We start from the raw sequence: 24349 nt of genomic DNA, 5'->3' as shown, positions 1-24349 counted from the left end.
GCTCTTAAAATAGACATCAGATCTCAAAAGAAACAAAATAAACCTTTACACACCTGAAGCATTATATATGTGTATTACTATTGCGTAGTCAGACGAGATGTTCAAAAACTTAGAATTACTGACAGGTGAATTTATTCGTACAGAAGAAAATCATTTGTGTGTAATCAGTAAAAGTGATATATAAATGTCTGGAAATCATTCAAAGTGATATCCGAAAAATGTGCGTAATTAAATCCAAGGGGATTTATACTGTCTGGTATTTTCAACAATAAGAATTCTAAGAGGTATGACGTTCAGGGCATATATAAGGTGTTATTAATTTATTATTGACAGGATTTTGACATTCTGTATAAAGCAAACGATTTACCATAATTGCACCCTAAAAGTTTCTGCTGTGTTCAACCATCCATCCACCTTCTAACTGATTATCCTGGTGAACAGCGCAAATTTGAAAACACGATTCACCTAACTGTATGTCTGTGGATTGTAGGTGGAAATCCATGCAACATAGAATAAACGTTCAAATTCCATGTACGCAACAGGGGCAGAATTCAGTCCTCAACCTTGAAGGTGAAAGGCAACAGGGCCAGGAGTGTGACCATGCTACCCTTAAATTTGAATGTAAATGTCAAAATTAGTCTTAGCTGCTTCTGTTTCTCATTCATACTGTTAAGACTTATCCTTTTGCCAGAACAGGGATATATACAGTTCTTGCCAGAAGACAATATTTAAATCTTTATTTCAGGACATCCTGACTCCACATAGATCAAATCGGGCCATCATGAAGAGGACCGGGCATGCTAAGGTCTGGGGCATAATTGTTCCTGATATCAAGGAAGCTGTCAAGGTTATGTAAGGAACTTCTGCATTTAAGTGGTTATTTTTACACTACATTTAGCGTCAGAAATGTCAGTATAATTCAGGCTATAATTATACAATGCAGCGGCAGAAAATGCCAGCTTTTTGCGAATTATAAAGTTGAACAGAGTTTAATCTTGTTTGTGTAAGGCAGGGTAGGAGTCGCGGGAGGGATCCAGCAATGCCGATGGGTTGTGGGATTTTAGGACGCCAGGTTTAATTAACAAACTTTTAATTGCCCAAGCGCCAAACAAGGTGAATATTTCGGTAAAACATGTGTAAAATCCAGAAGTACTGCAGCTTTCTGGAACCAAGGAAGCCTTTCGCCTACAGCGTGGGCTGCAATTTGTATGACAGCCACTGATCGGAGTGGCACTTACGCAGGGGTACCGCGGTGTGGCGCTGTTCCGTCCGTGAAGGAACTGCCGCGCAGCCGCCACCCTTGCGGACGGACAGCTTTTCCGTCGTCTATCTGTCAGAGCAATAAACAACTGCGTGCATGCACGGCCGCTGGAGCAGCCCTTCTGTAAATACCACGGTAAAACAAGCAAGGCGTACCTCTCAATCGCGGCCTGATGAAGGAGCTCCGCCCTGACTGACTACGGGAGATGGGAATACTCAGTATAACAGACCAGGTAGAAACGGAAAACATTGCCGCAAAATAACCACATTAATTATCCGGCCGCTTTCTGCATGTATCTTTCCTCCTTAAATCGTTGCAGATGTATTTTGCTTTGCCTTGCATACGCGGACTTGGAAAACTGGCATTTTAAAGGCCTTTACTGATCTATTAATTTAAATATTGTTCTTATCCGTATGGTATAAATAAATATGCAGTCAAGTGTGTATTTAATAGTGTGTATGTAAGTGTGTACATCTCTACATAGCCTGTCTCCATTCTTGTGTCTTTGCTGGTGGTTAGTTAATGTTAATTATATTTTTATATTTTAAGTGGTTCGCGTAACTTGTGTGGGTAGCTGCTAAGGGAGAAGGTTGATTGTAAGTTTTGACATATACAGCGACATTTGCTTTTTTTAAACGGGGACACGGAGGGACGTCGCAGCCCCGCATTGCCGGCTATTGACACGGTCTCTCGGGTACCAGGCATGGGCTGTACAGCAGGCTGCCTGACATTTTCTACATGCATTTTTTCCCGATGACTCAATATTTTTGCAGCTTCAAGTATTTATTATTGACGTCCTTGAATGTTAACCCTGTTTCGTCTTTTTAAGTCGTACTGTGCGACTACGATGATGCATGATTTAATTAATTGTATTTACCCACAGTTCTTGAAGTCAGGACGTCAAACTCACTTGTTATATTGTGGTAAATTACTGCACTGCATTTTCGAAAAACGTTTTATCTGCCCAATAAACACTAAAATGACACGGGCATTAATGACATGTATTAATTAACCATTAGAACTCGCCCCAGTTAGGAACTTAAATGTAAAAACTCTCTTTAATGGAGTTATACGAAAACACAATTTCAGGTTTTGAACAGAACTTGCAACCTTACACCAGCAAATGAATAGTTGTGTTCAGGGCCTAGGACATTAGAAATCATAAAAGATTTGGGTTGCCCATTGCTAGACTGAATAAAAGGGAGAGTATAAATGGTATTGTACTGGTGCAGTTGTGATCATTGCTAATATTCTAATGGAAAATGAAATGGACTCTGACAAAACTTGCGGTAGTTTTGTAAAATCAGATTTTTTAAAATTGTCCAAACATGTTGGCAGATTGCCTGTTATTGCTGGTGTTGATGTTTTTTGTAGTATGTGTTTTAGATCAGTTATATATAATTGAATTTGGTGCTAACTAGCTATTGGCTACTATGTGAATAATGTCATTTTTGCAGACCCCATTGGTTCAGGCCATCTTCAACCGGAATACAGATGAAGTCAAAGCATTATTGCACAAGAAGGAGGATGTCAATGTGCTGGTAAGTACATGGAAGGTGTTTCTTTAAACTATGTCCATCTCTTAACAGACCAAGAAATGACTGTTTGATAACTGGTCCCCAAACATGAGGCTGAGCAGCAGTTTCCGACGGCTGCGATTACCGGAATATTTCAGTACTTCACCTTTTTTTGGCTTTCGGGACCCTATCCACCCATTTCCCATAATTCTTTAAGCACCCCCGGATTACACTGAGCCTGAAGCCTGTCCTGAGTAGGCAGGGGGCCCTGGATTGGATACAATTTCGAGACACCATTCCATCTAACTTGAATGTTTTTGGACTGTGGGAGAAAATTGGAGTATATCGAGGAACCCCCAAGTCATAGAGTGGATGGTCCTTATCTGTCGCCAAGCCCTGTGCTGGTTCTTGTGAAGCGTTACTGGTCAATTACTTTTTAATTCAACGTTATTGAATTAAATGATCACATTTGTTATCATGTTTTTTTGTTGAACTCGATAGTTTTTGTGGTCATATTTTTAAATCATTGCATTATTTTTGAAAAGATAATTATTTGAACTCATTCTGATAGTTATATGGCGTGCAGAGGCGTCAGTGGACCTCTGTGTTCCTCTCGTCATTCGCTTCTCCTCCCCTGGACCTTGCCCACCTGGTTGTGCCGCTCACCTGTATCAGGATTCTAGATGATTGCTCACAGAATGACGCAGCAATGAATATCACGACTGAAGGGTGCGATTAGCCTCTGATGCTGGTGCAGCGTGCAGTGACCAGTGCTTTGAAATTCATCGAGGGAGGAATAGTGACATTAAACATGGCTGAGGGTTTTCGGGTGGTTATACCTGCATTTATGTTAAGCCTGTTACTGTCATGACTCCATGCATTCTTTCCTCTTGGACAGTATGTTTGCACTTTTAATGCAGGTGGTAGTTTGGAGTGTGAATGCTGGACTGCATGGGACAGAGAGCCCAACAGAGTAGCTGCCTGGTTGTTCCCGGTTTTCTTGTTGGGGGCTTGTACACATTCCTGGAAGATGCTTCAGACTGTCACTAGGTCCCCATACTTGCTGTGATTTCAGTTAATGGGTTGTGAGCTTAGTCAGTCTTGCCAGGAGACACTTGCTTATGCTAAATAAAAAAAAAGAGTGGTTAAAAAATAATCTGATTCCCCTGTTGTTTGTGTTATCATTGTCTGTTCTGTATGCCTGGATAAGCCTGATTGATTTGCTCTAGCATGTACCAAAATGACATCACAGCAGGGTAGATTTGTGTTTTGGTATTGCTCAAATCAGCTGCTCTCTCTCTCTTTCTCTCTCTCTCTCTCTCTTTCTCTTTCCCTCCTGTGCTTCCTCCAAAGGACCAAGAACGTCGTACGCCTCTCCACGCTGCCTCATGCCTCGGTGATGTTTATATAATGGAGCTCCTCATTCATTCAGGTCCACCACACTTCCGAAACCCGAGTAGATGCACTTCACGGTTAAACTGTGTGTCTTTCTCTTTAAGATGCCGATTTCCTCTCTCTCAGGTGCTTGTGTTAATGCTAAGGACCACGCATGGCTGACTCCTCTGCATCGGGCTGCTGCATCACGAAATGAAGTAAGCACACCTGTCTAAAAAAAATGAGCAGGAAGTGTGTGTGTCAGTGTTTCTTCTATACCTTAACGGGAACATTTTTAATGATGTCTGTAAGCTATAAGTGTTCTTCCGAATGTTACTTAACTGGTAAGCGAGAGGGGCTTGCATCAGCCGGCGTGTCTTATTCGGTCGTTATCTCCTTACAAGCATCAGGGACCTGCCAGTGATGCAAGATCCTCACGCCGCCTTTAACTTTTCCTGGCAGCTCAAAAAAAAAAAATTGGTGTTTCAGAATGAATAAAAACAGAAGTTTTGGAGTCGGTGTAAAATTTCTTCATCGCACCACATCACCTCCTGCTGTGGAAGTAGTAAACACATGCTGTAGCCATTTAATCTGGCCATGCCTAGTAACCCAGTGAGATAATGAGGTGGTGTTGTCACGTTTGAACTGTCCCAGAAGGCAGTGGATTTGCTGCTGCGGCAAGGGGCAGAGGTCAACGCGCGGGATAAGTCCTGGCTTACGGCGCTGCACGTGGCAGCCGCTGGTCGCGCCGTGCGCTGTGCCGAGGCCCTGTTGCCCCACTTGAGCAGCCTGAACCTGGCTGACCGGATGGGAAGGACAGCCCTGCACCATGCGGCCCACAGTGGCCACCTGGAGGTGAGGGACCTGAGGTCAGAGGTCTACCCATGCTTGGACGCCAACATCTAGTATGTGTGGATCGTCCGCACGCGTCTGTCTTCTGCTTTCAGATGGTGACTTTGTTGCTGAATAGAGGGGTTAATCTCAGTGCCATTGACAAGAAGGACAGACAGGCACTGCACTGGGCAGCTTACATGGGTGAGTTGGACCCAGAATCTTAGTAATAATGTTGGGGTGGGGGAATATTTAGCAGTTTAATTAAATAATGAGCCTCCCCCCTCCCTTGTTGATTATACCTGTTGTTGGACTCTTTAGCTTTCTTCACACACATTAATAATAAAAGAAAATTAAAATTCTATGTACTCAGACGTAATGCTATTAGTAGGGTGACCTGATAATCCATGTCATGAAAGACATTTTGATCAAGGACAGGATTTCTACCACTTCAATTAAAAGGACCCGGAATTCGCTTTAATTCGAGTTTTTCAATCAAGGAAACAAACCAGTTGAAGCACAAGAAGAACTGAACTAATTAGCCACATATGAAGTAGCTGAAGGTGTCCTCCTTAGCATGGATTATCTGGTCACCCTACTATTAGCCTACAGCATGTTTCCCAACCTAGTCCTCAGGGACCCACAGACAGTACATGTTTTTGCTCCCTCCAAGTTCCCTGCCAGACAGTCCACATTTTTGCTCCCTGCAGGAGTTGGGGGTGACGGTGTGCCAGACAGTGTGCTGTATTTTAGGATGTGAAATGTCAAGATATTTTCGGCCTGTAACTTCTGTACATAATGTAAATTCTGCCTCCATCTTGCCCCTTGCTCTTTCAGGGCATTTGGAAGTGGTGAAGGTCCTCGTGGTTCGTGGTGCCAACGCGGCCTGCAGGGATGCACAGGGCTACACCCCACTCCATGTCGCCTCTGCCGCTGGCCAGGTTGATGTGCTGAAGTACCTCCTCCAGCTAGGGGCTGAGGTGATTCCAGAGTTTCCTGTGCTCAGATCAAAGAATGTGTAGCCAAAGGGAGCCTGCTACGGGCATTATTTTTAATTAAAAGGTTAATGAGTGAAAAATTCCATTGCTTACATATTTTCTTCTGCGTACTTTTCAAAGAGCTTATTCTTCTCTCTGAAACTGGATTCTTCACCTTTTTGGAGCTGTTTTCTACCTGGTGATCATCACTGATCTCTAGAGCAGTGTTTCACAAGCTGGTCCTCAGGGGCTGTCTGGGGTGCCCAGTGGAGTGCCTGTCTAAAGTACCACCTGTTGCTGTCTCCTTCCAAACCCCCCACCCCACGCTGTTCTGCTCTCCGTCCAGATTGACGAGCCTAACGCTTTTGGGAACACAGCGCTGCACATGGCCTGCTATGCTGGTCAGGAGGCAGTAGCCAACGTGCTGGTGAACCGGGGGGCCAACGTGAATCAGCCCAACCTACGGGGCTGCAGCCCCCTCCACCTGGCTGCTGTCTCCACCAACGGGGCTCTGTGCCTGGAGCTTCTGGTCAACAATGGAGCTGATGTCAACATGCAGGTCCGTGGAGGTGGCCACCTTACTGTCATGGGAGGAATCTGCCCCTTGTAGCTGCCTTCTGGAGAAATCGTTCAATGTTTGAGAACATCTAAGGACCTTATCAGGGCTCTTCAGTTGTATCAAATGAGCTGTTTGTTTGGTTGGCAGCGGTTCGTTGACTTTCTTTCTTCTGTAGAACAAAGAAGGGAAAAGCCCCCTACACATGGCAGCCATCCATGGACGCTTCACCCGTTCACAGATCCTCATACAGAATGGTGAGAAGACCGGGACTCACATTTTCACGCCTGTGTCTTGTTGTGACCTGATATCACTTCACCATTTCACCCATGTGTCTCATAGGTGCGGAGATTGACTGCGTGGATAAGTTTGGCAATACTCCTCTTCACATTGCTGCTAAGTACGGCTATGAGCTGTTGATTAGCACCCTGATGACCAACGGTGCCGACACGGCCCGGTAAGCGCGCGGATGACACCTCCCCGGCCAAACGGCCGACTCGGATCGGCTTTGAGTGCGATGACGGCCTGTCAGTCATCTGTGTGTGGAGCCGCTTTTGATACAAAGCTCTGTGTTCAGGCAGGGGGTCCGTGGGATGTTTCCCCTGCACCTGGCCGTCCTCTACGGGTTTTCAGACTGTTGTCGCAAGTTGCTTTCCTCAGGTGAGGGTCTCGGAGTCAGCCTCCCTCGGACTATACGTGCTATGAAGACTCATCTTAGCAGATTTAGCTATGCTTTTTGTGTAATGCCAGTCTTTAAGGGTTAAGAATAAGTCCTTTTCTGATTTATCGTTCTGTGCAAATTGGCTGAGTTGGTGGTATTTAGCAGAAGGATCCTTGGTAATTCTGCCATTGCCGCTACTTGGGTTTACGGGGTCATTAGTCATCTTCTAAAAATTAATTCAACATGTTAAGACACTCTAATGTTAAATCTGCTGTAGTTGCACATTGATATTGCAGTTGGGGGGGGGGGGGAGACACTGCCAGTTTTAATTCTGTACTATGCATAAAAACGGTCTGCTCGTGAAGGTGGTGACACCGAGTAGCGTGACTTGTTTTTTTTGGTCAAGGGAGTATTTTTAATGGCGTTCTAAGTGTAGGCAGGACAAACGCGCCGCACTGTTCCTACGATTGTGTTGTCCTTTTTAAAGGAAGTGAAGTAAACACAGACATTTTAGTAATCAGAGTAAAACTGTTTTTTATTTAATTTTGCAGCCTTCATTGGCTGGAGACAGTAGTGCCTTAGTGTTTATGATATTTTTTGCATAGTTAACTTTTTTACTTAGCCGGTTTAACTACAAAAAGATGTAAATTGAAAAACGTAGAGCTGAGCTACAATAATATACATCCCTTAGATTTAACATGAACCTGCAATTTCATGATACCCGCTTTTCAGAAACACCTGTAAAATACAGAAAGACCTCTTCATGTTATCAAGTCCTGCATAATGGAATGTACTATCAAATTTAATTGTGTTTTGAAAATAGGAAGCCCAAGAAATGTCATTGCGAGTGAATGCTGCCTCAGTGGGATCTCAGCTCACTTCTAGCTGTGTCTGAATTGCTTTTGCTTTTATGGGGTCATGCTGAGTGCCTTTCCTTGTCTGGCAACCCTGCAGGTCAGTTGTACAGCATTGTGTCGTCTCTGAGCAATGATCACGTGCTGTCAGCCGGGTTTGACATAAACACCCCGGACAATCTTGGGAGGACATGTCTGCACGCTGCTGCATCCGGAGGGTGAGTCAGCAATGGTCTGGTCCTACAGGAAATCTGAACACCAGTCCTCTCTCGACCGGCTATGACTTGGAGTCAGACTGCATGAGGAAGATTAACACGTCTTTGTGGTCCACCACTGCTTCCCAGAAATGTATTTTGTGTTTTTCAGAAATGTTGAATGTCTTAACTTGCTGTTGAGCAGCGGCGCTGACATGAGTAAGAAGGACAAGTTTGGAAGGTAAGTAAGACATAGACCTCAAAACCCCCAACATGTACCAATGATTACATAGGGTTTCAGAAACAGGTTTATTTGGCCAAGTATGTTCACACACAGGGAATTTGTCTCTGCGGTCAGTGGCTCTCGTACGTAGTTTGAGACAATTTAGGCAATTAAATGGTCACGTACAGTCCAGTTGATATGTACAACGTGCATGTGTGGTTGGTAAGTGTATAAAACAGAGTGCATGTGTAAGACATTCAGGAATAAATATGTGGAATAAGTACAGTGAGTCATTTACATAAGTGACATATTAAGAGGTTGGTGGGGTTAACAGGTCAACTGCACTGAGGCAACTGGGGCAGCTGTTCGTAAGAGTGATGGATTGTGGGAGGAATCTGTTCTTGCACCTGTCTGTTTAGCACACTGATCTGTAGCACCTGTTGGAGGGGAGAAGTTCAGAAAGGTTGCGGATCAAGTGTGAGGGTCTGGGATGACCTTTCCCGACCTCTTCCTGGTTCAGGATGAATACAGGTCCTAGGAGGGCAGGTTGACACTGATGATCTTTTCCATGGGCCTGATTATTCACTGCAGGCTTCTCTTGTCTTTTCTTGCTGCTTGATTCATCCCAGACTGTGATGGACGAACAGAGACCCCTTGATTCCTGTATAGTATCTCCTGTGACAGGCTGAACATCCTCAGCTGGTGCAGGAGATACGTCCTCTGCTGGGCCTTTTATATGATGTTTACGTCTTCCATTTAAGGGTCTGGGAGCTTATAGATCCCCGAAATGGGAAGGCAGACACAGTGCTATTGACTATGGTGAGGGGGAGCAGTGTCCGGGACGTTACTCACCACAGTAATCCATTAAAGACAGGGGTGGAAAGTTCAGGTCCAGAAAGTATAAATAGAGACCAAGGCTTTGTTTCAGCCAAACAGATGAGCTTAAACAGTCACAGTAATAGAGCAGTGAAGTAGAGAGCAGTCCTGCTCACTCTCCCTTACGCCTCACACAGAACTCCACTGCACTACGCCTCAGCGAATGCAAACTACCAGTGCACAGTGACCCTGGTGACCACCGGTGCCGAGGTCAACGCGGCTGACAGCAAGGGCTGCACCCCTCTGCACTACTCCGCTGCGTCTCAGACTTTCCGCCGGTATGTTGGCCCGGCTAATTGCTGATGAATGGGCTTCGTCTGATACTGTGGACTGATTTCCTAGAGCCAGATCTTGGTTTTGAAATGACTTAATGTGTCTGAAAAGGAAGTAAGAGTGGCCTGCTACATTTTTTGTGTCCCCTTAAGTAAAGTGTTACCCAGAATTCCTCCTAGCTAGAAATGAGTAGCATTTCTGTGTATTTGTGGGTCTGCTACCCGTCTGTGACTGACGGCTTGTGGGGTGATGCTGTCTTTGCAGAGTGGACAGACATTACTCTGGGGAGAAGGAGCACTGTGCAAAGGAGACCTTTTTGTGAGTGTCTGCTGCCGGTTCAACTGCACTTAATCTGTAACGTGCATCTCAACTGCATTTAGCTGCTGGTAGCTATTGAAAAACTGGCAAAGAAACAGCAAGATTTGCACCGCTGCACTTCATGAGTGTCCAGTGAGCTGTGGTTATGGGTGTGGAGGGATGGGGGGTGATCGTCAAGCACCCTATTGGTGGACGTTGTGTTAATGCGCCACAATCCTGTTTTAACGTCAGCTGCTTGGAGTATTTACTGGACAACGGTGCCGACCTGACACTGCGCAATAACAGCGGTTACAGTCCCGTTCACTATGCCGCTGCCTTCGGCAACAAGAAAAATATCGAACTGGTGAGTATCGCAGCGGTGCTGGAAACTGCAGCCGCCCCCCTTCCTAGGTTTGGCAGCAGCATGAGAAATGCCAAGGATTGCAGTGATCCTGGCCGCTGAATTCACGGCTGCCATTTTCATTTCTACTCCAGCTGTTGGAAATGTCTTTCAACTCCCTGGGAGATGTGAAGAGCAGCTTTCCTGTTAGTCCTTTGCACTTAGCGGTAAGTCTGCACCGCGAGTCGTTGACTTAAACTTTGTGCTTATGTGACCCTCTTTGAAAGACAGTCACAAAGGTCACCAAAGAGTGCTTAGCGTTTGCAGGTAGAACCACACGGTACACTGTGCATGCAGGAACAACAACTTTAAACAAGTCTCAAGTCCTCAAGCTGTGGATTTTAATTTGTTTTTATGTGTAACGAATAACTGTTGAAAATATCCAACTCCAATCTTAACCCTAACGCTAATGCTACCTTTAACATCGATTGACCAAATAATCCCTGTCAGGGGGGGACACTTAGAGCTATTTCAGGTTTTACAAACTACTTTAAAACTGAAAGGCCCCTGTGTTTGGCTAATTAGTTCAGTTTTTCTTGTGCTTTGCCTGGGATGTTTCCTTGATTGAGAGACTCATCCAGCTGTTCCACATTAACATTAGTGACACATGCGTGATTATAGGAGACTGACCAATCAGCACACAGCAAGAACTCAATGCTTAAGTGAAATCCAAGTACTTTTAATTGAAATGCTAGTTTACAAAACCTGTCCTTGCTCAAAATGTCCTCCCTGACATGGATTATCTGGTCACTCTACTCTAACCCTAATGCTAAAATCATCTCTATCCCCTTAGCTTTATGCCTGATGTCAGCCCTAACCCTAATGCCAGCTGTAATGCTAGCCTTTATGCCAGCCCTGTTGCAAACTCTGCCAGCTGTAATGTGATAGCCTTGGTTGAAATCTGAAGAAACCATCTTCGCCTCGGGTTACACTTGACATTAAATTTAGGGCTAGCGCTGGCATTGGGCTTAGTGCTGGGGTTTAGGGGTTAGGGCATTAGGGTTAAGTTTAGGCTAGGGTTACATTTGGAATCAGGGCCAGGGGTTGATTACTGCATAGGCAATAGCTGAGGGTCCTGGAAAATACGAGCGCCCTGTCCTTCCTGGGGAAAAATGGGACAGTTAGTTCAATCGGCAGCACCAGAGTGTTCATGCTGATGTCGGCCTAGGGCTCGCAGATAAGTTAATCCGTGCCTGGTTAGGAATAAGTTTAGGCTTGGCATTAGGGATAGTATTAGTTTTGGTATTAGGATGAGAGCTGGTTTTAAGGTTGTATTTAGAATAGTGTAAAAATTGTTTTTATAGGTTTTAATGCGGATTTTATGCTATGTGTTATAAATAAAACATTGTGGAGCAGTTACCCTAAAAAGCATTACAGCCGGTGTGCTGATTTCTGGGTACCTGGACATGACAGCATAAAACATATTTCTCTGACATCCCCCTCACCTCCCCTGCCAATTAGGCATATAACGGTCACTGTGAAGCGGTACATGTGCTGGCGGAGACGCTGGTCAGCCTGGACGGGCGCGATGCGGGCGGCCGCACTGCGCTCTACCTGGCCGCCCAGAGGGGGCACTGCCGCTGTGTGGAGGTGCTGCTAGCCCACGGGGCCTCCTGCCTCGTCAGGGATCGCCGCCGGAGGTGGACCCCCCTGCACGCTGCAGGTGCGGAGCCTGTTTCCCACACTTCCCACACACCTGAGCCCCAGATCCGTACCTTCCCTTTGCTGAGGCCTGTCCTTCCCACAGCGTCCAGCGGCCACGCCACGTGCCTGATGCAGCTGGTCGGCAGCCGGGAGAATCCAGACATCGTGGACGTCACGGATGGCCTCGGACAGTAAGTCGACGTCTCCTGTCACATTCGGCGAGTCCCCAGGCTGTCGGGCATGATAACTGGTGACGTGCCCCCCCCCTTCTCCCCGTGGCAGGACGCCCCTGATGCTGGCCGTGCTGGGTGGCCACGTTGACTGCGTCTGCCACCTGCTGGAAAGGGGCGCCCTGCCAGACATGGCGGATAAGGCCGGCCGGACAGCCCTGCACCGGGGGGTGACCCACCGCCGTCTATCCTTTACCCAGGATCCCTTTACTCACGCTTGTTAAGGCATAACCAGGCCTGAACCTGTGTCCAAGGCTTTCAAAGTGCCTGAGCTTCGCTCTCCTTCTCGAGCAGGCGGCTTTGGGCCGCGGCGACTGTGTGTCAGCCCTGCTGGATCACGAGGCCTACACCCTGTGCCGGGATACCCGGGGTCTCACTCCGCTGCACATGGCTGCCTCCCGCGGCCACGCGGAAGTCCTGCGCTGCCTGCTGGGGGCTGCTGCCCGCGCTGACCCCCTGGACTGCCTGCTGGACTATGGGGGCTACACACCCTTGCACTGGGCCGCATACCACGGTGAATCCGGCCCCAGGCTCCCTGCCACTTCTGATCTCCTTTTTGTTTAACTTGCACCAAAAGTATTTTTCTTTGTCTTTTATGAGAGAAAAAGAATTAATCCATTAAACAACGAAATAAGCGTCCACTGGCTCTTGTAGCTCTGCAAGTAGGGCGTCACACTAAGGATGCATGTACATGAAAATGCGTACGAGTAAAACAAGGCTATAAAAATATTGCTCAAAAATTGCTGTCTGCCTTTAAACAAAAGTGACCTGGGACCTGCTGGGTTTTTGACTTCCGTCTGTCCGGCATCTTGTTTTCTCAGGACACGAAGATTGTCTGAAAGTTTTACTTGAACTCAACGCTGTCAGCCTCCAGGAGGGGAACTCCTTCACTGCCTTGCACTGTGCCCTGTAAGTATAACCATACCCACAGGCCCCCCACATCCCGCCCCCCCCACACACTCTGGCTCTCTGTCTCCCAGGATGAACGGCCATGATGCAGCGGCGCGGCTGCTGGTGGAGGCAGTTGGCACGTGGGCAGTGAACGTTCCGGATGCAGCGGGGAGGCAAGTATGCCGATTCCTCTATGGCAGTGATTAAAGGTTTGAAAGGCAGGCGTTAACTTTGTTGGAGAGGAACCGGTCCTGTGTAAATGGTCTGAGGCTTACTGCTAGCTTTTATCATAATATCATTATACGTTTAGATATGTGCTTAAAGACGGCGTTATTCCATGTGTCTGAGGTAACGGGCTGCCCTATGCCGTGCCTGTAGGACCCCGCTTCACGCCTCCGCCTTTGCAGAGAGCTCGGTGGGGCTGCAGCTGCTCCTGGCCCATGGTGCCCAGGTTAACGCCGTGGACCGCGTGGGGCGCACAGCCCTGATGGTGGCGGCGCACAGGGGGCACAGTGCAGCTGTGGGTGAGTGGGGGGAAGTTCAAAGGATCCGTTTCTTTGTGTAGAACTGCGAGCGGGTGTCAATGTCTGTTAGCTGAGCACGTCAGCTCTCTAACCCGCACGTGCTAATGAGTTCCTCCTGACCCCGGCAGAGATCCTAGTGCGGCAGGGGAAGGCTGACCTGAACCCCACGGACGCAAGCGGCAACACAGCCCTGCACCTGGCCTGCAGCAGGGTGAGCATGCAGGAGAACACCCCCGGCATTCCCCGCCCCCTGACGCTTCACACTCAACCTTAATTGGCTGTGATTTGTGTAAGAGTGTGATACCCTGTGTGACAGTTGTACCGAGTTGTCATGGCGAGCTTGTTATAGGATTAAGAATGCTGATTTTAATGTTACATGTGTTAACGCTGTAACATGTGTTTACTGTGGCACAGTCGGCTGGGTTGTGTGTGTGTGTGTGTGTGTGTGTGTGTGTGTGTGTGTAGATTAGGTTTATATTACATTGTGGGGACCAAATGTCCAGCAAAACGTAATAAAAGCCTATTATTTTGACGTTGCGGGGACCATTTTTCAGGTAAAGGCAATCAGAAAACTAAAAATACTAAAAGTCTCGTATTTTGTTGGGTTACTTATGCTTATGGTTATGCTGGGTTAGGGGTTAAGGTCGTCATGTTGGGGTTAGAGTTTTCCCTGTAGAAATGAGTCCCCATAAAGATATAATTACAAACCTGTGTGTGTGCGTGTGAGAGAGAGAGAGAGAGAGAGAGAGAGCCTGCTGTTATTAAAGTTTGTCTCCTGAGGGCTTCCTTCCATCCCTGAGGTCTTATTAAGTGCCGTGGTGTCCTCAGGCTCAGGAGATGTGCGCCCTGCTGATCCTCTCAGAGCTGGAGGACCAGACCCTCATCAACGCAGCTAACAGCGCCCTGCAAATGTGAGTCTGCTGCTGTTCCCTCAAGGTGGCCTGTGAACGTGTCACGCCCTGCCTGAGCACAGGGCCCGCTGACGTGTGGCCGGCCTTCGCCTACAGGCCTCTGCACATGGCAGCGCGAAACGGCCTGGCCACCGTGGTGCAGGTGCTGCTGAGCCGAGGGGCAGCGGTGCTGGCAGAGGACAAGGAGGGTGAGTCACACCCGCATGCTGCCCGCATGCTGCCCACACCCCCAGCTAAACCCACCCCCTGTATCGCTAACCAGACCCGCCATTGAAACCATGCTGTACTGCTATAATATATGTATCCATTAATGATCACATCCATGGCTAAAGCCGTTGCACGTTGCGAGCCTAATTGCACAGCATGCTGATTGGTATAATTCAGTAATAGTAGACTAAAGCGTTTGTTACAACCCATTATTTAATAAAGCCGCATTGTGTAATAACTCAAAACGTAACATTTTCATAACATAATGCGTTACTACATAATATATTGTCACACACCGTGTAACAATGATTCATGTAATGCCACCTTACGTAATAATGCGACAAAATGTTACAAATATATAGGCTACATTATAAGTTTGTATTGCAACATTACCCTATTATTATTATTGTTATTATTACTGTTGTTGTCATTATTATCATCGTTCAGTTTCATGCATTCTGTTGAGTTATTACATTATGCATTGTTACAGTGGTCCAGGATTTAGGTTACTTATGTGCCTCTGACCTCACTGGACTGTATAGCTTTACGAATGACTACGTTTATTCCAAATTCAGCCCCTGACCCGAGCTGATTTCCAGCTCGTCAAGCGTAACCTGATACTTACGAATCGGTACCCAAGCAAACACTGTCCCGTCACGAATTTAAAAAAGGCCTGATTATATGCAGCTTTGTTTGTGACGCACTGGTAAGCGTCACTCAGTCTGTCGGAGGACGCTTAGCTCCGGGGAGGGGGCTGTTTCTGCGTATGGTTATTGCTGTGGACTTTGCCTGCTGGCAGGACCTCCTCCTAATCCCTGTCTGCATCTCCCTCAGGTCACACTCCTGCCCTGGCCTGTGCCCCGAACAAAGACGTGGCCAACTGCCTTGCCCTCATCCTGTCTACCATGAAGCCTTTCCCCCCCAGAGTGCTTTCGGCCCCCCCGCTGGGGGGTGTGAACCTGTTGAAGCACTGCGGCATCGCAGCAGCCCAGGGCCCCCTGCCCAACGGCGGCCTGAGGAATGGCTACAACGGCGGCCCCCGCCGGCGCTCCCTCGGCCCCGATGGCTGCCTCTCCGAGTGAAGCTCCCTCCTGGACCTGGTGTCCCGCCGCCCCACCCCAGCCCACCCCCTCACTCCACCCCCCCTGCACCTCGAAAGCAGGGAACCGTGTCTTTTGTAAGCTTGCATGGGATCAGTTTTCTCTGACAGTGCAGTTAAACCGATATGCAGCTAAACGCCACTTTACGTTCCCGTCTGTCGTCTCTCTCCTCAAGTGCAATAGCATCTAACGCTGGGAGAAGCTCAGCGCCACGAGGCCACGTCCATATCAGTCAAATGCACAAGCTTTAAGACAACAAGCAGCCGTGATACTTTGTAACCGTGCCCCTCACGTGTAGTCAGCAGGGAAGTTAGTTAAACGTCATGCATTTGAGCTCCCTAAACTCTTCCTACCCTGTCCTTTCTCACAATTTAAGAACAAATTGTGACTTGGTGGGAAAGAGTGGCGCGGTTTTTAACCCAGAAGCATCGGTATTGGTCAGTGTGAATTGAAACGTTCATGAAAATGCTTGTTAAACTTTAAGTTAATGCAGTCAGACTGTACTTCAGGTGCAGGAGGTTGCAGAGTAACAAGGTATGTTTTTGACTGAAACTAGGTGGCGAGTTGGGGTATAGAGCATTTAATCCTACAACACTTTTAATACACTTAACCATGTAACAAGTAAAAGCAATCTTATATCCAGGTGTCGTTCCAGAACTATCACACATCGTCCATAATTTCTCATTATATATGAGGACATTTTGCACAAATTAGTTGGGGAGGTGGAGAGTCTAAAAGACCCTCTAATCCAAAGCAGACTCCGCTAATTGTCTTTTCAGAGGTCTGCTTTCAGATGCTGGTCAAAAAGAGACTGGCAGTGCCTACCTCACCTCAAACGTTTCCAAGGAAACGCAGAGCCCCGATGGGAAGAGTCTTGAAACACCTTTTAGACTGAGGGGAGAAATTAATTAGTCTTGGTTGTTTTTCCAGCAGTACGAAGCTGTAGGATGTGGGTTATCAGGGGAGGGAAATACTGGCCCTGTAAGCATTTTACTGGAATTACTGAATTTAATTCAGTATTTTGCCTGTAAGATGCAAATGAAAGGAAGTTAGTGAGTTCGGTTTTAGGGTGAGTTAAAGGAATCAAAGCTGCATAAGGGAACAAGAATGCAACACATACTGGCCAGCTTGATATGAAAGAAGCCATTTAAGGTTCTCTTTGAACATGTACCATCACATCTTTGTTTTTTCTTGTTTTGTTTGTTTCGAAACTTTCTCTGCAAGTGCTATAGGAATAAAGGGAGCGTTTGGTTCAGGATTTATTAAAAACATCACATGTGAGGCACAGGAACATGTTTACAGGAAAAGACCAAAGGACGTTTTATATAATCACTCTTATGAATACTTAAGCCCTGAAGAGCCACTGGGTTTCCACACTAGACGCTGTAAAGACATAATTTGCTAGGAATTGCAGGTTAATTTCTTTAGAAGGAATGTAACTTTGTGGGGGGGGGGGGGGGAGGTGTCATTGCTCGATACATGGACTTGGTACCATCAGTATTTACATGTGAGCAGAGTGTGATTTTACTCGTGTGGTGTAAAGGTGAAAGTGTTGGATTCTCTTTATTGTCCTTCAGGTTTTCTGTTGAAGTTCATTGACTTATTGCAGCAGATTCATGTAGCTGGGAATTCTTCCTGCATCATGTTGCACTTGATTACATCCTGGTCGTCACAGGGGTTGACAAACGTGTTCATGCTGGAAATACTGAACTCCCCAAAGGGCCTGTTTCACCCTTCTTTACAGTCAGAGCAAGGCTCTACATATGGCAGTGATCAAAGGAAATTGAAGCCTTGGCCAAACTTGCCTTATTCAGTCGTAATGATGTTATCACAGCAAAGGTGATCTGGAGCTGAAGGGACCGACCGTTACGTTTGTTATTCCTTATGTTTATGGTGATAGGAATCTACTCCAAACCAGATTTATTTTTGTGAGGATCAAAGCTGTTAGTTTGACAGTTTTATAGAATTCTAGGCATTTCTTAGACAAACTGCACAGTCTCTGCTATGTCTTCATAACACCATTGGTTTATGGGAAACTAAAATCTAGGACCAGGATGAGGTTCATGCAGGCCTTTTCTTTAATGTAAAAATTACTGTAAAGGAGTAATGGGAGACAATCAGATACATCTGACGTTTGTTGATGGCAGATATCTCTAGACATAAGGATATATAATATTTGGGACATTTAAATGGCCAGTTACAGCTGTGTGTAATAGTTTTTTTGGATACGTACATCTGACAAGTTAAATTCTCCATTAATGTAGTGACTGGCCTGACGCTGAGTTCTGTGTTTCTTGGGAATCATCGTAACATGCACAACCTTTGGGAAAATATGCATCTATACATAAATTTACACAGGACCCTTCTCAGGGGTATCATTCAATTAAGGCAACCCGTTTTTATTGATGTAAGCTTTATAAAATTCAACAGTGACCTCATTCAGGCTGATACTGTGCACACCACTTATTTAAGGGCATCTTCCAATGACAGTCATCCATTAATGGATGTCACATGACTGCTATTCTCTTCACCCTTCACCCTAATTTCCCAACATGTTTACCTCACATTACTGTGGAAATGAGGCTGTATAATTTGTTGACCTGCTTAAAAAAAAAAAAAATCTATATATATATATATATATATATATATATATATATATATATATATATATATATATATATAATATAATATAATATATATACACACGTATATATATTCTGCTGCCCTCCAGTACTGTCAAAGCTCCCCCCCCCAAGCCAGAGGTCTGGCTCTGCAGAAATCCCTGCTGAAACTATTGCACCCCATTTCCCTTTGACCATGAGCACTGAACTACTTTGATGCACTAAACAGAAGGATGTCTTGGTGCTAATTAATCTCTCTTTGATTTATCATTTTATACAGGTTTTGATTTTTGGTTTGATTTTGTTTGCGATATTAAGTCGGATCAGTACTGTTTTTTTTTTTTTTCTCGTCTGGGAGTGAGCTTTTGCCTTTGAGAGGTTTTCGCGACTAACAGCCACTGTGGTCATGCTACTTCTATTTGTCTGCCTGGAGCTTCAGGCTGATGTGGCTGTGGAGGTGCTGCGTCATCTAACGAGATTCTTCTCATGATTTTCCCTCATTGTTTGGTGCTGTTTTATCCCCCCATGTTTTTCTGAAATAGCAACAGCACCATTGTTGTGTGTTGGATGACAATCAGTCTTTAACCTTTTCTGGAAGTGGCATTTGTATGCTCAGTTAATGCAATTAAAATTATTCAAAGGGAGAGAATGTGTGCTTCAGATGTCCTTAGGAGAAGAAACTGCTAAATAGGTAGCATCTCTAGCTAAAATATTTTTTTCCCTTTTTGTTTTTCGTTGAAACGTATTTTATTTGGTGTGTGTTTTTCGTGTTTGGTTTTGGTTATATGTGCGATTGAATGTTTTGGTTTTGACGAGAGCACAGCTTGCTGAGGGTGAGCAAGAAACCTTCAGCGGTAGCATGAGCACCTCATAGATACATGCAGTCTGAGTCCTGAACTGAGATTCATTTCGGTGCCCTGGGAGGTTAGTCTGCTCTTCTACAAAAGCCGAAACATGAATTCAGAAGCATTTGAGGCTGGAGGGCAGGCAGTCATCATGCTTTACGTCATATAGGAACAGCAAATGCCAAAATGTTAGCAGCACCTGCACTGAAATGTTCTGAAAGTGCTTGTATAGGGCTGGATTTCTGGGAATTTGATGCCTCTAGTGATTTAAATCAGCCGAGATCAGAGACAAAGCTCTATTTTTGAATGTCAGGTATGTGTACTCTGAGTGTGCCCCTGATGGACTGGCGTTCCATCCCACATGGTCCTCTGGTCCACGAGACAGGCTCACCAAAACCCTGTACTGGATGTTCTATGATGGATGAATGGATGATGGGTGAGTGAGTCGATTGGTTGATCGATCTACAGTCTTTCTGCCATACAAATTTCACTTTTGACTTTTGTGTGGGCAAACGGACCAATTTTTCCTCCGATAGAAATTTCCAGATCATCCCCTATGTGACCACATGATAGAAGATATCTAGAATAAATCTGGCAATGTAAAGATACATTTTTCTTCATTACAAAAAATCTTATTCGATGTACCTCTCAGATGGGTGTTTTTAAGGGGCCATTAAAGAATAAATATATTCTTTGTTTGCTTTTTTTTCGTTTGGTCCTGATACAAAGCACTTATGTACAAAGAAAAGCACTAGCTGACCACCGTGCTTAATGTTGGTGTTTGTATACAGTGTGAAAGAATGGGAGTATTTAGCTGTCGGGACACCATTAAATAAATGAGGGAAAGACTGAATTTACATGTAGGGGCTGGACAATGAAACTGAAGCCCCTGGTTTTAGACCACGGTAATTTATCAGTGTGGTGTAGGGCCTCGTTTTGCAGCCAGTACAGCGTCAGTCTGTCTTGGGGATGACAGGCACACGTCCTGCACGGCGGCCAGAGGTATTTAGAGCCGTTCCTCTCACAGAACAGTGGTCAGGTCACTACGGGATGCTGGTGGAGGAAAACGTTTCCTGACTCGCTCCTCCAAAACACCCCTCTGTAATACTCAGATCTGGTGACTCTGCAGGCCGAGGGAGATGCTCAGCTTCACTTTCATGTAAATCCAAGAGCGTAACTTTTTGCACAATGGGGGGAGGGGTTGAGCTCTCCCCCCATTTAGGGGGGGTCACAACCACCCATCTCCCCATAATACGCCCAGCTATTCATCAAACAACTCTGTCACCTGTCTTGCTGTGTGTATTGCTACATTATCATCCTGATACATGGCACCATCTTCAGGGTACAATGTTTGAACCGTTGGGTGAACATGGTCCTCCAGAATGGTTCAATAGTCCATGGCAGTGATGTGACCATTTAGAACAAGTAATAGGCCTAGGAAATGGCATGATATCGCAGCCCAATATTGTCACTGATCCACCGCCATGCTGCAGCCGTCCGTAAGGGTGGTAAGTCTCTTTGGAGCTTCTCCACACCGTAACTCCCTGATGTGGGAAAGACGGTGAAGGTGGACTCATCAGAGAAGAACCTCAGACACTATTGAGCAGGTGTTTCAGTTTCATTGTCCAACCCCCATACATATAAATACATATCATCTGCAAATGGAGAAAAAGGAAATTCCCTGCACTGTTCTCGTAAATATAGCACAAAAAGCATTTGATTGGATGGTGTTTTAATACTGTAACTTGCCTGTTTTATCATCTGCCAAACAAATGTATTAAACAAATGCCTGAATCATAACAGAAAGCATCAAGGGGACAAATTGAACGTGGTACAAATCTAGCTGGAGCTGATTGTTGGTTAATTTAAATCTGGCACGATCACTGCTATTTTACCTTGGCTTCCCTGCTGGCTGCCGTGCGTCTCCTCAGACACTCATTAGGTGTGCTGAGGAAAGTCACTGCATCGTGCTGTCCTATGGCATTATGGGTCTGTGGATGCGAGCGAAGGCTATTTCTCAGCGAGGCTTAAATTGTACAACCAAATGGATTTTTGTGGACCGAAATGCAAGAAGGGTGTGTGCGTGTTTGTTGTCAGTGTTCTTTGTTGACTTGTAAATTGAATCGAGTAATCTCTGACGATAATAAGACAAAAGTAACCCCTCCCTTACATGCCATGCTGATATTTGATAATGGGAATAAAGGGAAGTTGACCGTTTTTACCTTGATGCACTAGGGCTGAAGTTTGAATTGTAATGATCCCGACCTTTTGCTCTCTTTATTTAATCCTACTGCTTCTGAGACGGCAAGCCAGGTTCTTTAGGAAAATTTACCAACGATTTTGGCCACATAGTTCAGGTTGATTAGATATAATTTCTTACTCTGGTTTGAAGTGTGTTATGATTATTTTCCAGCTGGTACGAAGCGATCTTATATTCATAGGTAAAACAAACCAAGTAAATTTATAATAAAATTTTCTTTTGACACTTTTTAACAGACATTTTAATGGGCAAAACCTGCAGGTTTTCAATCACTTTTCTATCAGTATTTTTGTTAGTCTTTTTCTGGATACTAATCATATTCTTTTAAAGTTTTATTAGATGGGCAGTGCCTGTCTTTCCACTGTTTCGGGGGAAAAGAATGAACTTTTTTCAGATCTTACTGATTTAAACTCTCCTTAAATGGTCTCACACATGACATGGTGATTCTTTGCCATAACGAGTCACAAAGGATGTGACTCGTGGTTTTACGCTTGTTTGGCCTTTTGTATCCAACATAAGCACTTAGGGTAATGGGACATGGAGCCACCCGTGCAACTGTCAGCTAACTTGAACTTTTTAGCCATGAATGTAAACGCACATGTCGTCAGCAGTCTTCCATTCTCAAGATTTAGCCTTATTAATTAACAGAAGTATTTCTTATGAAACAAACTTCCTTCAGCCTAGACGTAATTGAATTTGCATGTCATCTATCTTTGGGCCATCCTCACAAATCGAGTGACGCTGTGTACAGTTCAAAGCCCCTGTAATTTATTTGCACGTTAACCATTGGATATATTTTTCTTTGCATACTCTGTTGTTTTTAAGGGGGATGTTTGCATGTGGTTCTATTTGTCAGCTGGTTGTGTGTTGATAAAATGTACATATTTTTCTTTCATTCCCGTGATCAGAAAGTGGAACAACTTGGAATCTTATTGTTGCCTGCAGTGTAGTGGTTTCCACCTGCTTTGACATTAATACTCTGTAGTATTAGTAATACTCTATAGTGGATTCTCAGGTCTCAGGTCATTTTACAGTGACTGACGCTCAGTTAAGAATTCACTTTATGTAGAAACTGAAAATATATACATTTCAATGAACAGAAAATAATTTAAAAAATAAACATGAAATGATGACAGTTGGTCTTCAGGTACAATTGGAAGTGGGGTAAAAACGGAAAAATAAATGCAACTTGTTGAGGGGATGATTAATACATCATCAGGCTGTTCTGTTTTAGTATAGCCTACACCTTGTATCAATCCGTGTCAGCTGTAGTGCACACAGCAGAGTGCAGTGGGGAGTCTCGTACCTGCAGGATTGTTGACTGTTCACTTCCAAACCCCTTGACTCGCTGTAAATGGGCTCTCTGCCCTTTCTGACCGTCACACTGTTTAGGGGCAGGACCTTTGAGATGAGTAGTGCTGCTAGTACCTAGCAAGCCATATCATAGCATCTCCTGTATAAAATCTCATCAGCATGTGATGTACGATTCATTTCATAACACTGCGCTGACAGGAAATTTCAAATAACCCACAATCTATTGAAACATGGTCAAGTTTGTAGGGGGGCGCAAACTGCTTGTAAATGATGATGTTCTCTTTTACTGCCAAATTGAATACTCGTGATCTGGAATGTCAGAAAATGTTTCTAGTCGTACTCCAGCATGCAGTTTTAACAAAGGTCTTTTTATTGTGTTGCTTTAACGTTTGACGTTTTGCTGGCAAACCTGCCGTAGTGAGCAGAAGCATGTGTAGTGTTGTGTAGTTTCCACGCCGTACAGTTCCTGACACTCTGCTTTTTTTAACTAAAAAACCAGCATGAGCTTTAGTGTTAAGGTTGTGTCAAGGGCACCATTTTCAGTGGCCTGAAATTAAGTTTGACTTGCTGACATGCTGCTATGGATCTTTTCTCAATTTAGACTCCTGCTGTTGTAGTCTTAGCATGGTGGCTACTGCTTATGCCTCCTGGTAATTATAAAGGTTGAATAGAAGTGTATGATAATTCTTTCTCATGGTGTCTTGAGAGAGTACGTGTTGAATGCAGTTTTAATATGAAATTCTGAAGAAATATTGAAGAGGTTGCTGTGATCATGGGCTTGATAGACGTTCTGAAAAATAAATATTCTGTCTGCCATTTTGAAGTGTACCGTTGGTGCCAACCTTACACAGATTCCTGCAATCTCATGCAGTTTTCATCGATAAAGTGACAGGATAATGCTTTATAAATACCTCCTTTTGCTTACTAAACAGTAGTTATATTGCCCTTAAAAGATGACCGGTAATATGTCCTTTAGCTTCCATTTTACACTTTTCAGCAGTACTGTGTTGTCTGTGCCGGCATCGCCTAATATTTTACAGCTTGTCCCGACAAGCATTTTGTGGTAACTTTGTGAAGCTCCTCCCACTGTGTTGTATAAAGAGATTTTATTCTAATTCTAACTAAGCTGTGACCAATCAGAGCTAAGGGCTTGTGCTAGCACACACACACACACACACACACACACACATGCACGCCCCATATTTAGAGCCTGAAGAGGCTCCCAAGCTAATGAGTAGTTAGGGAAAAAATAACATTTTATGACTAACTCCAGAAAAAAAGCATTTTTTGCATAGTATGTTGGAAAAACATTAAATGGCTTTGAACAAGAAGTATCAGCATGCACTGATAGTAAGGCCGGCCTGGGTATTTTTTTTTCTGGTTACTTTGAGTTCTTTATGAAGTGCATACAATAAGGCTTCCATATTAGCCTCTGCTTACCTCATAGACATCAGTAAATATATTATAAAATATTATAAAACGTAAAAGCAGTTGCTATTGGTAATTAT

The 24349-nt window shown here is 44.9% G+C and overlaps 1 protein-coding gene across 2 annotated transcripts; it reads left to right on the top strand.

Annotated features, from left to right (window-relative positions):
• Nucleotides 1-1271: 1271 nt before the first annotated feature.
• ankrd52b (ankyrin repeat domain 52b) lies at nt 1272-16080 on the top strand. 2 transcript variants are annotated; one of them, XM_049000297.1, is made up of 28 exons: nt 1272-1493; nt 2719-2802; nt 4132-4210; nt 4300-4370; nt 4810-5007; nt 5100-5187; nt 5821-5963; nt 6307-6519; nt 6695-6773; nt 6859-6973; nt 7094-7176; nt 8132-8249; nt 8398-8466; nt 9462-9602; nt 9862-9915; nt 10147-10258; nt 10390-10461; nt 11756-11957; nt 12042-12129; nt 12221-12338; nt 12463-12682; nt 12990-13077; nt 13149-13232; nt 13438-13583; nt 13712-13794; nt 14412-14494; nt 14591-14682; nt 15536-16080. In XM_049000297.1, the coding sequence occupies exons 1-28, from the start codon at nt 1467-1469 to the stop codon at nt 15781-15783; spliced, it is 3198 nt and encodes a 1065-aa protein (XP_048856254.1). In that variant the 5' UTR covers nt 1272-1466; the 3' UTR covers nt 15784-16080. The 2 variants fall into 2 exon arrangements, with proteins under 2 accessions (XP_048856254.1, XP_048856253.1); XM_049000296.1 differs by having other exon boundaries at nt 1273-1493; nt 4807-5007.
• Nucleotides 16081-24349: the final 8269 nt, after the last annotated feature.

The sequence above is a fragment of the Brienomyrus brachyistius genome, unplaced genomic scaffold (genome assembly GCF_023856365.1).
Source record: "Brienomyrus brachyistius isolate T26 unplaced genomic scaffold, BBRACH_0.4 scaffold50, whole genome shotgun sequence".
Classification (NCBI taxonomy): Eukaryota; Metazoa; Chordata; class Actinopteri; order Osteoglossiformes; family Mormyridae; genus Brienomyrus; species Brienomyrus brachyistius.
This window is presented reverse-complemented; position numbering and strand designations above follow the sequence as displayed.

What these genes read in the sequence shown, in the direction of transcription:
- ankrd52b (XM_049000296.1), top strand. Translation starts at nt 1,467, where the DNA reads ATGGGAATACTCAGTATAACAGACCAG. An exon ending in GGACAGCCCTGCACCGGGGG is followed by an intron (nt 12,339 to 12,462) that starts GTGACCCACCGC and finishes CTTCTCGAGCAG; the next exon opens with GCGGCTTTGGGCCGCGGCGA. An exon ending in GCTAACAGCGCCCTGCAAAT is followed by an intron (nt 14,495 to 14,590) that starts GTGAGTCTGCTG and finishes CTTCGCCTACAG; the next exon opens with GCCTCTGCACATGGCAGCGC.